Genomic DNA, 18,155 nt, shown 5'->3' with positions numbered 1-18,155 from the left:
AGGTCAAAAGGGGGAAGAATCCCCCCAAAATATATTTATCTACGTTCATTTGTATTGTCAAGGCACAACTTTCCCACAGTTAAATCTTTGCTATCTCAACTTTTGTTTGTGATGATACCCTCTAGGTTGCTGAATCTTGCAGTACACTATGAAGCAGAATCCTTATTTTGGAAAAATGCACAAATATTGGCAGGTTTTTTTTAATATGATATACTCTTCATTAATAATGTATCTAACGAACCTCAGTGATTTTTTTGTGCACACTTGTTCTTCCATACTATAGCATTATGTATATAAATAGTTTTATGTACTTAAATCATAAAAACAGTAAAATTTTCAAAAACAAATAATATTTTTTCAAATAATATATTAATATAAACTTACGAAAAATTACTGTAAATAGTTACCTTTAACTATTGGATAATCATATTTTTATTTAAAAAGTTTGTATTTAGTTCTGAATAGCCTTCAAACTTGAACTTGATTCTATTATATTATAGGTATATTATCATACGTATGATATACCTGCTAATTAAGTTATAAAAAACAATTTAATAAACATTAAAATTGTTTTTTAATGCCTGAACAATAAAATATAGACACATTTTTATTAGATGTATGCAAAAAAAAAATAAAATATAATCAAACAATATTGATATGGACGTTTTTTCAGTTAAATGAAGCACTGTGTGACCGTGAAAATTCATTAATTTTTACATACAGTTTTTATACGACTTTATTCATAAAAACTCCCTTTATAAAAATGACGGTAAATGGTACATTCCCAAACATATAAACAGACAAACATTGCTTTATTTCTTAGGAACTACTTAATAAAAAGGCAGAAACAACTAGATAAATGGGATTAATCTCGAGTTTTGGTCATTCGAATTCGAACTTAGTCTTGTTTTTCAATTTTTTTTTGGAGGATTTTTATTTTCTATTCACAAATCCAACACTACTTAAATTATCAAAATTATCATCTCCTATGCCTATGACAAAGATGCCAAGGCCATATCACATGTATATTTATTCATTTTCAAAATCATAGCTCTGAATATTTTTTGATGTGTCTTCATTACGAAAATTGTGTCAAGGCAGAGAAGCTTATTTGTTAAAATAGAGATTCAAGACGTTCTCCTTCATGCAGGGCCAGACACTTCATGTTCCGACGTTCACGAAGTGGGATCTTGGTGAACACGTTCATGATGTTACTGATGAGACATTCTATTTTTTTTGTTTTTTGCGACCGTGGGACTTATATGTCCCTTTCGGGGATGGGCCATATATATTTATAAAAAAAAAATTAACATTGGGATGCTGAAGGGGGAAGGGAGGCAGACATCCTTGTTCCTGGAGCAGGGGAGGTTTTCAGAGAGCCACTAATCGGTCTTCTTCGAGGTGTAGGCGGGAACACCGTCCCTCATGGACACTACATGGTTATTTTTGAGGATATCCTTGATATTATTGATGATATTGTCACCATTCGCGTCACTACGGCGTTTTCTCTTAGAACTCTCAGGGGTGTCCGCAGGAGGTGTGTTTGAAGGCTGTAGCCCCCACCTAAATTAAGAATTTTTTGCTTTTTACTAGAAAATTGAATATTTGAAATTTATTAAAAAAAAAAAATCCAAAAATTTAAATTTTTTCTCTATGGCTTTGGTTTTGTTCTTTTGTTTTTTTAGAAATTTTCCTCTAAAAATATAATATTTGAAAAAAAAATTTTATTTAAAATTTAATTATTGAAATTTTTTTTTAAATAGCTGCTGGTATTCTAATTTTTTTTTTATATTGCTGTGGATTTAGTAATTTATTTCTTTTTAAATTAAACATTTGAAATTTCTTTTTTTCAAAAAATTTAAAACTTTGCTAAATTCATGGTAAAATTTAGATTGCTTTTTATAAAATAAAAAACAACAACACAAAAACATGACTTATTTAACCATTAGAATAAATCAACAATGTTGCATGTCGACTTGACTCATTTTTTATAGTCTGATTTGGTTACAGATGGTTACATTTCTATAGAGGTGTTTAAAAATTTAACCTTTCACCATTAGGGCAAGCATATTTACTTATAAGAATATATTGTTTCCATTGAAAATATCTTAAAGTTAAAGAAATTTGATTGACAGTTTTAAGTACATTTCATTTTTAAGGCAAGATATTTGAAAAAAGTATATGAACCTGACGTTTGCTGATATCATTTCTCAATATAACTTGCGTATATAAAAAGTTTATCTCTTGAATACAAGAACGCACATATCTTGCAAAAATATTCCCATTTTCGTTATAATTCCATATAATAGGAACATTGTTAATTGATTATTAAATTTTTTCTGTTATTTATGGAATAATTAAAACATCATGAGGGATCAATTTACTTTCTGTAGGGACCTAGAAGTGATACTGGACTGTAATTTCGAGTCACAAATAAAGGCCAATACAACGTGTACACTAGTGATGGTACGCTTGATCGGAATCGCCTTTTTTTTCTTGAATAAGCATCCCGAAAATAATGTTTAATTTGCAATTTCGATTTTTGTTTATTATTTGTATTTAACTACTTTTTTTCTTTCTAAGTTATGATTTATAGAAAAAAAAAACCTTCCTCACCCTAAATTAAGGAATTTTTGTTTTTTACTAGAAAAATTTAATATAATTTTTCAATTTTTTTTTCCAAAAATTTAATTTTCTGTTAATAACTATGTATCTTAGAATTTGAATTTTTTGTGAATAGCTGTGGATTTTTGGATTTTTTTTCCCAAAATATTTCATATTTGAAATTTTATTCCAAAATATTTTAATGTTTGAGATTTTTTTTGAAAAATCAAGCCCTCCCAAAAGTATCATCATGCAGACGCCCCGGTATTCATGGCTTTATTTCAAGCAGTTATCGAAAAATACTTTATGATATATTTATTATAATATCATGTGCACACTTCTTTAAAAATTGATCTTTAAATTCATTGGTTAAAATAACCTATTATAATTGATAGGTTTGCCAATTTTTATTATAAGATATTATTTTTTCTATCATTTATATTTTATATTAGTAGTATCTCAAGACATCCTTTGAAAGGCAACATCGAAAGCTCTGTCGGAAAACGTGAGACAAGACAGCAGACAAGATGAAACCTTCCTTACTCACCGAAATCCAAATACGAGTTTTTAGACCCCAACAACTTTTATATATGCTATTGGAGCTGGAATTAGGGCTGTTGCTGACACCAGACTTGTCTTCCAATTGTTCCTCGTTAAAGAATTTAAAGTGTACTCATTCCGATAACCGGGCCTCGGATGAGTCCGGCTTAGTTATTTTTCGTTACTACCTCGGTACCTGAGTTTATTTTACGAGGAGTGGAGTCTAATATTCTAGGCTATTTAGCTCCAATGGTTGTTTAAAAATAAGTTTGAAGGCTTTGTTATCTAATGAAGTGAAATAATATCTCGATAAAGAATGTTTTTAAAAAATGCTGAAAGTGAAATCTTAATCATTTGACAGACATTTAAAAGTCTTAATGTTTTTCTAAACTTTGTCTTTTTGTATGGGGTTTATTTTTGTTTCCTTTGTATTTTATACATGCGGGGAATGAATACCTAGAATTTGAAAGGTCAAAGGAGTATGAAAAATTCGTATTTTATATGAAATTGATTTTTCGAAAAAGAGAAGTTACCTGGTTGATTCTGCCAGTAGTCATATACTTGTCTCAAAGATTAAGGCATGCATGTCTAAGTACAAGCTTAATTCATGTGCAACCGCGAATGGCTCATTAAATCACACTTAATATACTGGATATTCTCAGTTACTTGGATAACTGCGGTAATTCTGGAGCTAATACATGCGAAAAAATACCGAACTTACGTGAGGGATGCTTTTATTATATATAAACCAATTTAAAATCTTGTTGACTCTGAATTTCACTCTTTAAAACTATAAGTGGAAAGTTTGATATTTGGCATTAAAAATCCTCAAATCGAATTAATTTCAACAAAAATTATGTAGTAGTCAATTCTATATAATTGCATATAGGTTCTACTACGGCCTCGATTGACATGTCCTGATAATTCATGTTTTTAGAATGCTGGTCAAAACATCACTTGTTAAGGAAAAATAATTGTTAACTGATATGATTATGTTGGAAACTGAAGCAAAAGTTAAAACTTAAATGTATCTGAATTAAATCATATTATAGTTTTGTTCTATGTATATATTATATAAAGCATAGAATGTAATATGATGGAAAAGTTTATAGATATTCACAATAAATTAATTTTTTTTTTTTTTAAATTTACAGTTGTTCACAAAAAATTTCACAAATTAAATTCCATAAATCCACAACTGTTAACAAAAATTATTTTTTTTGGTAAAACATTTCAAATATTAAATTTTTTTGAAAAAGATTTAAAAAATACTCAGTTATTCACAATTTTTTTTTGAAAAAATTCCAAAAATCTATAGTTATTCTAAAAAAAATAATTTATTTTTGATTTTTTTTTAAAATTTACAACTGTTCACAAAAGTTACATTTTTTAGAAAAAAATTTCAAAAGTTAAATTACAAAAATCTACAACTCTGAACAAAAACAAAGGAAAATATTAATTTTTTTTTTCTACAAATTTCCAAATCCACAGCTATTCACAAAATATTCTACAAATCTATAGCTATTCTCAAAAAGAGAAACTTTTTGGATTTTTTTTAAAATTACAGTTCACAAAAAATTACCATTTTTCGAAAAAAAATTCAAAAGTTAAAATTCATATATTAAATTTTTGGATTTTTTTTTTTGAAAAATCCATAGCTATTTTCAGGAGATAAAATTTTTGGGGAAAAAAATTTGAAAAATGAAAGTAAATTTCAAATATATATAAAATTTTACAGTAAAAATCAAAAAAATTTTTTTTTTTTTTTGGGGGGGGGGTGCTACAGCCCTTCCAGCCCACCCCATGTAGACGCCCCTGGAATATGAAAAAGAAATACCTACAAATAAATTTTTCAACCAGCTTGGAATCACTATTGTTTCGTGGTGTACAGTTATGGAAATCAATAGTTTGCTCGAATTTGTATATAACAATTTATACATACATTTGTAGGAGATCTTACACAAATAGAAAAAGAAATGTAAATTAGGGGCTTGAATCCCACAATTTGTCCTTATTTCTTTCATGGGCGAGAAAAAATACATTTACATAACATATATTCATATTATGTAATCAGGAAATCCATTTTGTAGAATTGAAAACAAAAAGCCTGCTCATTCAAAGTGCTGATCCATTTTTTGATAGGGAGAAAATAAAAGGGTAGTATATAATATTATATTTCGTATCCTGTTTATATCTTTATATAAAAGTATATCCCCATCCTCTAAGCCTCCGACTTATTCATAAAACTTCCATTTGATGAATTTAACTGTGCTATAGATGATGATGAACTTATTCATATTGGTTGAATTGAAAAAGTTTTGATGGCGTTTAAAATGCTTTTAATAATGTATTACTCTTTAACGTAGGGACAAAATTAATCTAGAGGGAAGTTATTGACTAATATAACTTTTTAAAAGTTTCATTTGAAGCCTTGGCATCATTTATACTTAATAATGAGATTAACTTTAATCCTGCATCAGTTCTTATTACGATGTCCCCCAAAAAAACCCCAAGATAGGTTGGTATTATGAAACACGTTCTGTTTTATTCTGAGGGTTACCTAAAATTTATATGAATACATGTAAAATTCAGCCAGCCCTCAACCCATGAAATGTAAGGCCTAAAATTGCTCAATTTTCTAGTAAATTTGAATAGTTTCCTAGTAAAGCCATATTTAGCTTTGCATACTCAAAAAAAAAAAAAAAAAAAATCATCTCGGGATAATGTTTTGAATTTATATAAGAAATTATATAACTCCTTGGCTTGATCCCTCATGACGCTCAACATTGAATCTTCTTCAAAATCTAAAGTTTTCACAGATTCCCCATTTATTTGACACCATTTTTTTGAAAGCTCCACAAATACAGGATATACTGGACTGGTACTCTTGCTGAAAATAGACTGTGATGCAGATTTAATGATTAATTCCCCAATATGAAGTTTACAGGCTTAATGAAGAAGACATTTTTATAGAGATTTTTAGTTAGAAGACATGCTTATTTATGAACTCCAGTATTTGATGATGTTGTATCAAAAGACATAGATGATACAATTTCTTTTATATTCCACTCATTTATAGGTTTACATGTAGCAATAACCTGTAGTTCACCAGTTGATCATTCAATTACAGGGATAACCAATATTTTTTTACTAAACCCATTCTTTCCCAATGACGCCATATGGCGTCGTCAACTTCAAATTCCATTTCTGGGGTATTAAATATTATGATGAGTTTAGTTAGTATTTTAATAGGTAGATGGCATTGCAATAGTGACATGTTGCATCTGATTTGTTGTTAGGCGTCCGCTATGCTTTTGTCATAGCTGATCTGTTGCACAAGAAGTGTCCTTGAGGGAGGTTGTCGACACTGCTCTGCTTATGACCCGAGATAACTAACAAGGTATATCCAATATTAATTAATCTATTTCTATTATAAAAGTACGACACTAGAATTTCAGGTTTGCTCAAAATATCAATATTTTGTGGTCTTGATTTTTTAAGAGTAGCATGAATCCATATGGCATCAATGGGATTTTATAATGGTTTTCAGTAAAACCGGGATGTTTTCTTCATCTAAACAATAATGACAATATAAAACCCAGAGAGGATTCCCAGTATGATAAACTTTTCAAAGTTAGACCATTCACTGACTCTCTCAACAATAACTTTGGTAAAATCGAAGAAGAAGAACGTAATTCCGTGGACGAAATGATGGTCCCCATCAAGGGACGTAACTCATTCAAGTAATACATGAGAAATAAACCTCATAAATGGGAATCAAAGTTTTTGGTAGATATGGTCGAAGGGTCATCCTATATGACTTTGAATTAAATGTAGAAAAATGGACCACAGTGTCTCCTGGCACGCAGTTGGGGACACTCTAACCAACGCCGGAAAAAGTCTACAAAGAAAAAAAGAGGTAGCCATTAATAGAGAAACCATCAGAACAAGATTGTGCAGCTGCAAAACCTTGCAGATTCCTACGACCAATATTTGTTGTGATGGGCTTCATCATTGGCAAATGCTTTCTAACCCAAAAACAAAGATCTAAATACTGCATGATATTTAACGTAAAGTACCTATAAAATAATATTTCCACCTGTATATTGTACATTAATATAAAATTTTGTAGAAAAGGAATTAAAAAGTATTTACTGTCCAACATTTGTATTATATAATTGGTTTATTTTGCCTTTCAATTATGCCATATAATTTTCCCAGTGATGCCATATGGAGTCACTACAATTTCCTGTGATATGTTCCCAATGTTGCCATATGAAATCATTCTCTTTTTGTGCTTTCAACTACAAATTTGTTTTTGAGATGTGCATATATGTGTATATGATAACATTCTCATAAGATTTCTTTGTTAAATATTTTTATTTTACACACAAATTATTTCGGGAATGAAAGGGTTAAAGAGGCTCCAGTTGCAACTCCTGCCAATCTCTCTACATTTATTATCATTTTTGAATCCCAGAAATTTTTAATTCCCCCTGGAGACTTGGATGTTACTTCTGTTGAAGAGACTTTTACTTCTTTGAATATATTTGTGCGAGTTTTTCTTTTTTCAAACATTGATTTCTTCTGTTTATTTTCCTTTTAATTTTCTTTGGCGGGGGCCTGCCTTATCCTTTGTTCCCAGATGTACATTTTTTCCTGCTAGGAGCATTTTTAAAAACTCCATATCTTCTTGAGCTTCATTTATTCCGAGCCTAAAAAGTAGTATTTCTTCCGTTTTGGGATTAGAGATATCAAAAAGTATATCTATGTTTTTCAGAAATGCCTCAACATTTTGTAAATTAACTTATGATGTCCTTTCTTTGTGTTTATTTAAAGCTTCTATTCTTTGTAGTAATTTATACGTTTATTCTTGGCACAATCTGTTGTAACTGTCCGTAAGTTGCACCTTTTCCAAAACAATTGGACTTCATCGATAACGACTCCAGTTTATATATAACGAAACTTCCCTTGCCTGGTATTTGATTGTAATGTAATGAAACATGTTTTATAAAATGAAAATATTTCAAAACTTGACCAACTGTTGGTAAGGTTGATGATTCCATCACATAAATAGGTTTGATTAAATATGGAATTTCTGTAGAGCTTCTAGTAGCAGGTTTAACATTATCCATAGTGTACATGGTATAAATAACTCAAACTAGTATATTTATGCGGAAAAGGGCCTAATTTAAACACAAATACACCTGAAATATAAAATAACAATTATTTTAAAACACTATAACGTAAAATATTGATTTCTAATTTGTATCAAAATGAAAATATAGGTCATACAAAATAATACAATACATAGATTTAGTCACATTCATTGAAATATAGAGTTTTCATCTGCTGAAACCATAGACTTTATAGCAATTTTCTCCTAAAAAAAGCAAGCAATTCTTTAAGTCTCCAGGACTGGCCGAATTTTTAAGATATCCGCATAATCTTTGTTATGTTAGTTATATATTGAAAAACCTCATAATAAAACCGTACAAATTTTATGATCCCAAACCATTTTGTTTGTTTGGAAGGCCTTAGAGCTTATGTATTCGGGCCAGTCCAGTCTTGGGACAAGTTCTTCAGGAAGTCAGTACCAGAAATTATTTAAAAAAGATGAAACGAAGTAGAGTGACGTCATCAAGGACCAAAATTTAGGACTCAAATGCAGGACCACTTCCGTCCTAAATAAAAACCGACCCAACATTATTTGTAACATTGTGAATAAAGGAAGTAATAAGCTGGGGCTACGCAGGGTATGGGTTGGAAAGGGCTGTAGCCCCCCAAATGTAGGTAAAATTTCTTTATACTTGCATTTTTTTTATTCATTTGGGCAAATTATGCAGCAGAGCAAAAATTTTAATATTTTTTTTCTTTATCTGTCAAAAAATATAATTTTTTGAAATTTTTTGTCAACAAATTAAATTTGCAAAATTTAATTTTGCAAATTTTTTCCTAAACAATTTAATTTTACGTCAATAGCAGTTTATTTTTTGAAAGTGTTTGAAGGTAGCTTTAGCTTTGTGATTTTTTTTTCAAAAATTTTTATATTTGAAATTTAATTTTTCAATTTTTTTTCAAAAAATTAATTTTTTGTGCGAAGCTAGGATTAACATTTTTTGAAAAAAAAATGTTAATTTTTGGTTTTGTTTCAAAAAAAATTCCCCCCCCCCCAAAAAAAAAAAAAAGAATAAAATATATATATATATAATCCTGTGCTCGCCCCTAGCTGAGTGTTCACTAGTGTTTTCCAAAATTATTTCTGTATAAATGAATCCTCTCTGAAGAAGTCAAGGGGGAAGATTAAGCTTATCTCTTCCTCTCTCAAAGGATTGGCTCAAGCATTGGCTTACGCATTTACTTTACTTGTACGTCATGATCATAATAATGGTCTATGCTCATTTAATGAATATTAAGCATAGATGCACAAATATAAATATAATCCTACAGACGCCCCTGACTACGTATTGCTTTATACTTATTTTTCTCTTTTTAAGAATAAAAGTATCGTTCTGAGTGCTTTGGCAAATAAAAAAATATTTTCCGGTAAAAATTAGAAAAAAAGTGCAATCTTCAAATTTTATATATTTAATCCCTGTGCTAGAATATGAATAATTGCTATTTAGGTCAGCTCTCATTTTATCTACTAGCACTCTTTGACCTATACAATCTTTATCTTGATTAGATACCTTAGATTATTGAAGTCAATGAAAAAAAAAAAATCAAATATTATACTTTTCTTTTATAAAATACACCACTGTTCAGAAAAAAATAAATTTTTGGAAAAAAAATTAAAAATCCACAGCTATTTTTCAAAAAAATTCAAAAAATTAATTTTAAATATTTAATTTTCCTGAAAAAAATTTAAAAAATCTATAGCTATTCACAAAGAATTAAATTTAAGAAAAAAAAATACTGAATTTTTTTTTGTTTCCATCTCAATTTTACAATAGCCTGATAACTTTGTAAAAATAAAAATTCAAAATCTCATAATTTTTCAATCATAGGGTAGTTTTAAAATGTTTCATCACCCACACTCTGAATATTGGGTTAAAAGGCTTAAGGACACTATTCTTGATTTTAATCTACACCTGGTTAATCACAAATTAGACACGTTCTTCTTTTTACAACTGCAAGTTGCAAGAATATGAGTTTAATATGAATGTATACTAAGAAATACAATGTAACCAAGTAAATTTTGACATGAAATAGATATTTAAATCCCGCTGTTACCTTTATTGTTTCACAAATTGTTATGAGTCCTTTAATAGTATATTAATTTTTTTTTAAGTATTGACAACAAAAAAAAATTAAAAAAAATACCACTTACATGAACAGATCAATTCATGCCAAAAAGAGAAACTCCTATTGATATAATTCAGATGTTTTTAATATTATCAACTTTAATTTTTGAAAATACAATTCAATTTTCGAATTAACCCATTATTTGTATTTTAATTATTCTATTCTTTTTGAAATTTTTGGAATGACATCTGTCCTATGTAATCCAAATAACCAAAATTCTAATTAATAACTGACACAGTTTAGTTAATATCAAATCAACAAAACCATTCCTGTAGATTTATTATAGATCTGTAACTCGTAATAGTTGATAATTATAATGACTGAATATATTTAAATCGAATAATCCAAAATGAAAACTAACTTTAAAAAAAAAATAAAGTCCTTAATTCGTATTTCGGTTTAACTCTTAGTATTTTATACCTGGGTCATGGTAAAGGATTGCTTTGCTTGATAATTTAGGAGAGTGACTAAATAGATAAAAAACTTGTTTACCTTGTTTATCAACAACTACATCCATACTCTTTGCACTATGTCATTTCGAGGAACATTTTTCATCTCTTCCAAATATAGCTATCTTATTTATTTTAGTTCAGATCAAATTAGATTGCTCAACTGACACAATGAATCATCTGAATGTAGGTTAAATATAATTTGATTGATAAGATATTTTTTTTTGAATTCAATCAAGTAATCAGAAAATATTACCAAGATTGAATAAAGGTGGTAGATAGATAAATAGTATACTTTTTCTTAAAATTAACAGAGTTTCGAGTCGAAACGGACATATATTTTATTATTCTTTTTGATAAAATTATGTACTACACTAAGGTTTCTCATTTTCCAGAAAAATGTCAAAGTGGGATCAATAGGATTTAAGGATTTCTTTATATACTTTTAGAAGAAAAAATACGTTGTAAACTAGTCCTACCTAATCGGGATTGAGGTAAAGAGTGGACACTCAGTAGAAGAGAAGCACGTTTATCCTTCTTCTTGCTAATTGGTTAAAAATTGTCAGCGGCCATCAAACCTATTTGAAAGGTCTTGCAGACGTTTTATTTACAATTTTGAAGGCTTGATATAATCAACTTTTTTTAATTAGCCTATAATTGCAATACATTTTTCGTAATGGTAATGCCTAAGGTTGTGCCCTTATTGGTCTAACGGTTCTACCAGTTCAAGCGGTGCTGTTTTTTAAAATTCATAAACAAAACATGTGTACTATTTATGTATAGACTGAAAGTAATCCTCCATCTTCCTGCGCCTCAACCCCTAGCCTCTTCTCACGGCCCCTACTTTGAAAAACATGGTCTTAAGCAACTATAGTTTTTGGGGCCATACTGGAAGTTTGTACACTATGCACACTGCATATAATGTAGCTGTGGTCCTTTTTGTATTAAATATCATTTCCTGGGTCCGAATTTTCTAGCGACACCCCTTGTTTTAAGTGCCTGCTACCAAACTGAGTCTGAATAATAAACAAATCGAGATTAAAGATCGGAATCGAGACCAAAGCCGTTGAAATGAAGGAACCGAGATTTGGAACGATAGAACCACTGAATTTGAACCTTGGTATTGTAAAATGTTTAGTCCAGTGTATTGTAAAAGTAGGTCAGCTTTGGTTAAAAAGTATCTTGTAATGTATTATATAAATATGTAGAATGTACATACAATATTAACCTGATATCCATCGGTTATCTATATATATATATATACAAGATACTTTGTTGTAGAATAGATCTATTAGAGTATAGTCATACATATGTAGTAGGCACTTGGTATTTATTTATGGAGTATGTTCGAACCTTCCATGTCGTAGTCGGTAGTCCATATGTAGGCTTCGTCTTCAGGAAAATGTCTACCTTTCCAAAAGCCACAGATAGAAGGATGTTTTGGATCAATGCCATCAAACGCGCTAATTGTACCACCACAAAAGTAACTCAATTCCTACTTTATGTTGACATTCTAAGATAAAAAATAAACCAAAGCACATTGGACCTCAAGCACAGTAGAATTGGCCTTTTCTCCCTTCTGGAAGAAAAATCGTGGCATGCCCTTCCCTGTGCTGGTGATGACGACCAAGACCATGTGGAGTTGGAGTACTTAGACTTGTACATATAGGGGACATTGTCCTTGGACGTGGAGAGCCATCTGTCATTTTGAAAGTTCCGTTTGCGTTCAATAGCAAATATTTTCTCATCTGAGAAAATGATGGTGTGACTTGAAATTGACTTCTTGAGCCTTGAGAGCAGAGTCTTGCAGTGGGCCAACCTGACTTTCTGTTTCTCAGTCAACAGATGACAGAGCTCCTGGCGTATCCTGCCAGATTTATTATAGCTACTACTCCATAGCCTGCACGAGCAAGTTCGATGATCGTTGATCTTTTGGTTTGCTCCAAGACTCTAAGTGTTTATTTTGATAAAAATTGGAAGAATATTGTACACAAGACTTCAACCTCTTAATTGAGAAGACACTCAGTGTTATTATAAATTGAATTTTGTCCGGATTTATCGAGGCAAACCTGTAGTAGAAAGCCCACTAGGATGTCTGTTGGCATTACAAGAGCATTGAGATATAGACGATGCCTTGTATGGCCAAGTTTTATCGAACCCAATGTTTACAGGCACTGGGACATAAGTAAAATTTAGCATTAAGGCTCTTGGACTGCGTAAGCTCGCGCCTGGTCGTTCCCAGAGAAGGAAATATACTTTACGTTATGGACTTCAAATAAGATTCCTATATTAGATGGTGTAAATATAATGCTGTAATATTTACTTATTCAGTACACATTAAAGGAACATTAAAAAAACACAGTATGATTGTCCATAATTTCCCTCCTGTCTCAAGAAAGAAACATATCCTTAGTGCCAGCCATGTGATCTTGCATATATATTCTTCATTTTGATTATTGCATAAATAGTATGCCTTTAAATAAAATTTATGGAGATGAAACCCCCTGATCCTTATGGTTTTTTCATAAAATATTTGTAATCAATCATTTTGTAAATTAAACTTCCATTGCTCCCTCCAATCTCATAAACGGATTATAATTTATCATGACTCTAGCAGATCTATAATAATCAAGTTAATATTGCCTAAGCAGTGTTCAATCAAATTAATTCCTACAAATAAAAAATGAAAATATATTCGTTCATTAAAAGAGGAAAAGACTAGAAAGCTCAAACAACCCTTCAGTAGTTTGAAAATGTACTATTATTGAGTTTTTATCAATCCAAGTGTCACGTCTTTGAGATAAAATTGTTTTTATTGACTTTAACATGGCTTGAGAGCATTAAGAAAAATACCATTTGCAAAATTACAAATCCTTACATTTCCTTTTTTGGAACTTTAATTTAACAAACAAAAACCCACTTATTATTGCCTTTTGTAACCTTAAATCAGTAGCATTGGTATGAATATAAAAAAAATAATGTGTTATGAAATTCAAATAACATATCAACATGAATGTATTTACTAAATTCTCTGGGTGAGGAATACAAATTTAATTTACTTCAAACTTTTTGCAAATATTCCAAAAATTATCTAATAAAATGTTCCAAAAATTTAAATAAGTCATTTTAATTTCCAAGTATTATGAGCTAAAGTTTGATAAGAACCCTACAGAAATTGTTTTTATAATAGATAAACTGTGTCTATTTTACATTTTATTTTAGTTAGTAACGATTATTTGAAAACTGTATCGTATTTGTCAAAAAAAAAAAAAATATATAACTGATAATAATTTATCGACATAATACGGGCATATATCTACAATGTACGATATATATATAATTATTTATGTCAAATATCAAAATCATATGTCTTAAATGACTAAATTTTATAATATAAATATATAAAGGAGCGAGGATCAAATTGTCGCCAAAATATTTTTCTACAAAAAACAACACAAAATATACATTTTTTAACTTTTTTATTGAAAATCAAAGCTATGACGAGCATATAGGTATAGAGTAGCCATTCATTCGATATAATCACCATTGGCATCAATAACGGCCTCAATACGGCCTCTGAAATGGCCGCAGGCTCTTCTGACCATCTCATTGTCCATGTTGCCGAATACCTCCTTGATGGAGTCCATCAGGCTGGCCTTGGTGCTATGGGGATGTCTGGGGCTATGTCGAGAGACATAGCCCCAGACAAAATAGACCACAGGCATGATGCTAACTGAACTACGTATCTTCAGCTGACTAGCTTTCCTATTCGGTAACCGGTTTTTTATTTGATAATGTCGTCTTCAATTTATCAAGGTTTAAAGTAGGCGACAATTTGATCCCCGCTCTCTGTATATAAGAAATTCAACTTGTGTAACAAGAAGGTAAAATTTACTCCAGACTGGCTTCAGATTCTTTTATACTAATAAAAATTCCTGGTGGATTCTATGAAATACAATATACACCATCAGAAGACAAGTCAGATCTATTTTTTAGTGATGTAAGTGTATCTTTAAAAAAAATTAAATAATTAAGCATGACAGTTATTGCAAGGATTTTTTGTTATAAGAATTTAACTGGATTAAAGTAATTGAAAATATTCCAAAATGATTAGACTTATTAAAATAAAAGTAATGAGTGTTATTATTATATAAAAACTGTATTGGATTTATTTTTAAATTATAATTGATAATAATTTATCGACATAATATCTACAATGTAGGATATGTTGATTGTTTTTGTAAAGCACCCCATTCAACACTTTCAAATGACTAAATTTCATTAAATTTACTTATTTATATAAAATAAATTTAATTTGTGTACCATAAAGGTAAAATGGATTCCAGAGAATCTTCAGTTTCTTTTATATTAATGGTCATTCCTGGAGGAGTCCATGAAATACAATATACAACATCCGAAGACAAGTCAGATCTATTTTTTAGTGATGATAGTATATCTTTTAAAAAATTACAACAAACAGAGGATTTCCAAGTGACTCCTCTAGAGCTTGGGATCTCCTCTGTCAAATACTCTTTAATTTCGTGAACTAAGCCGTCGTAGTCACGAAAACCACATACAATCCTAGGAATCCCAACTAAGAAAGACTGAGCCCACCATCTTATGAACTTCCTCTGAGCAACTTTTTCAAAATGTCTCTCGTTTTGTATAGCAAGAGTTAGTTTAAATTCCACAAAATCCTCAGGGCGATGTGGATCATTGTTTTCATGATTCATCATCACTCCATCAATTTCTGCATTATATAGAAGGCAGAGATCATTAACTTTTCTGCGATACACTCCACAATACTCTTGGCATACATTCAGCACATTATTTATATCAGGAGTAATTCTTTTAGTGAGATGGTAGTCAAATTGATTCCCCCAATGAAAGTATTTGCTGTAGAAATTTCGAATGGTTGTTTCTTTACGACGTTCATAATCGGTTTCATTTTGTTTGAAGTAAAAAGTGTTGCGATGTTTAACCACGGAAAAATACCAAGGTTCATATTTCTCATATGGAGTTCTCATCATCTTTGCTAAAATTCCTCGAGAAAGAACAAAATCTGCTGGTAGGACTTGAGGATGAGAATGGATCCACCCTGTGTAAAATATGGTATAAACATTTGATATATTACAAAGTGAATCACTATGGCAATTTGAAAATATTTTTAGAAAGAAATATTTCGAATGACAAAATATTTCGTAAATACGATTTCTAAGTTGAATAGGATTACAAACTTTTATAAAGATATACCAAGGACATTTACAACACAGGACTTTGCAACTGTTTCTTTTTCTTGAACATCATAAATTCAACCGCTATATAAAGTATATCAAAATTGTACTACACAATGAATATTAATTTTGATAATTATTTATTGATTATAAAGTAAAAATCTCTTTTTTTTTTAAAAGAGACTAATGACTTCTTTGTAAGGATAACCTTAATATTAACTATTTATAAATTTATATGTTCTTTTGAAGAAAGACAAAGAATCAGATCTCTAAAAATTAGATACATCAGAGATACTAGGCACAAAAATTATGACAGAAGGAATCTCATACTCAATAATGGTACATTTCCTTCTTCAAAATAGTCATCTCCCTTCCAAAGAGATTGATATTGCCTCAAATCAATGGGAGTCTCTCTCAAAGGGTATTCCTTCCAATAGCTTGAATCATACACTTTCAAAAAAAGGCTTTGCATCTTCAAACCATTCTCGTTTCTCATTCAGGGCAAATGAGCCCAATAAGTACGGCTCACAAATTGTTGAACATGGAGATTCGTTCAGGGAGATCTCAATATTTGGGTTTTCCATAATGATATGATTTCGTTTTTATAAGTGATTGAATACTATTGTCCATATGTTAATTTTGTGAAAGGTATATTTCAACTCAAAATAATTAGTGTAGTCACCTTTCATTTGGACTTTCCTTTGCACTTTTAATCAATAGGAGTTTCTCTTTTTGGCATGAAATGATCAGTTCATGAAAGTGATATTTTTTTTTTTTGGTTGTCAATACTTAAAAGAGAATTAATATACTATTAAAGGACTCATAAAAATTTATAATTTATAAAAGGTACATAATTTGATAAAAAAGTTATACCAAATCATCCATAAATAGAGTGTCATATATATATATCCACATTTTGAAATGTGAAATTATTTCTTATTTATTAAAATTTGTAGATTCCTGTGAGACTACTGAATTTCTTTTGCAACCATCTTTTAAATAATATATCACATGTTCCAGTTAGAGTAAAGGTGTAGATACAAACATAAAAAATACAACGGATAGTTAATTTAATTGTAAAGACATAGCCAGTGAGGGGCACCCTCTTTCCACTCAAATCAACAACCCCAAAACCAAGACTTAAGAGGGATGTTTTTGGCCGATATGGACTAGCTACAATATATCTGGAAACCAGGAGATATTGCCACATTTCTGTTACTATCCTGTTGTAGATTTGATCTATTATGAATTTTTTCTACAGCAACACGAAAAATTAAAAATCACAGAAACTCTTTATTTTGAAATAGAGAATTGTTGAAGATTATAATATGAAAAGTTCTTAAAGATATAATGGGTGTAGACGTATATTGATGTGGTTATCTACTTTGAGATACTTTTTTGAACAGGACACGTATGTTTTTTTAAACAGTTATTGAGTAATTATCCAATGTAGAACTGTTTGATATATTAAACATAGGTTAAGCTATTCAATGTTCCACCCTTTAAAAAAATTACTTCATTTAAAAATTAAGTTATATTTAATTACATGACATGAAAGATGATACCTTATTAGAGATCCTACTAATTGAAACTTTAAGAAAAGTCTTACGAAGAACCCTTTGGTTGTTACATAATATTTTATTAATTAGTCAGTAAACTGATAAACATCAATTAATGAAATAATCAATTTATGGATTCGAAAATCCCTTAGCGCCATGACTACTCTCTTGACAGTAATTTACTAACGTTTGAAAGGTCTACTCGATACCTAATTAAAATACTCTCACAATATATATCTACATAACTATAAATTTAAGTAAAGGATTGATTTAGGAATATTTTAGGGTTTTCTTTCAAATTAACCTTTGGAACTCTAGTAAAAATAATAAATCAAAAGCCTGCATCCTATAACTTTGATAGTTATATAATTTTTTTCATAACTTTTTGCAAGCAAAATATCTACCATCATTTTAATCAATTACATCTTCTTATATTTTTTTGGTTGGCTTATTTCAAGATAATA

At 29.8% G+C, this 18,155-nt stretch overlaps 1 protein-coding gene across 1 annotated transcript; it reads right to left on the bottom strand.

Moving 5' to 3' along the window:
- Positions 1-15,152: 15,152 nt before the first annotated feature.
- On the bottom strand, positions 15,153-17,342 carry LOC121118998 (decapping and exoribonuclease protein-like). The gene is made up of 2 exons (XM_040713606.2): positions 17,144-17,342; positions 15,153-15,996 (listed from the first exon to the last, which is right to left on the bottom strand). Exons 1-2 carry the CDS (start codon positions 17,340-17,342, stop codon positions 15,209-15,211), a joined length of 987 nt encoding a protein of 328 aa, XP_040569540.1. The 3' UTR covers positions 15,153-15,208.
- Positions 17,343-18,155: the final 813 nt, after the last annotated feature.

The sequence above is a fragment of the Lepeophtheirus salmonis genome, chromosome 5 (assembly GCF_016086655.4).
Source record: "Lepeophtheirus salmonis chromosome 5, UVic_Lsal_1.4, whole genome shotgun sequence".
Lineage (NCBI taxonomy): Eukaryota > Metazoa > Arthropoda > Copepoda > Siphonostomatoida > Caligidae > Lepeophtheirus > Lepeophtheirus salmonis.
Note: the sequence above shows the minus strand (reverse complement) of the source record. Positions and strands in the feature narration are given on the sequence as shown.

What these genes read in the sequence shown, in the direction of transcription:
- LOC121118998 (XM_040713606.2), bottom strand. Translation starts at nt 17,342, where the DNA reads ATGTGGCAATATCTCCTGGTTTCCAGATATATTGTAGCTAGTCCATAT. An exon ending in CTTTACTCTAACTGGAACAT is followed by an intron (nt 15,997 to 17,143) that starts GTGATATATTAT and finishes TATTTTACACAG; the next exon opens with GGTGGATCCATTCTCATCCT.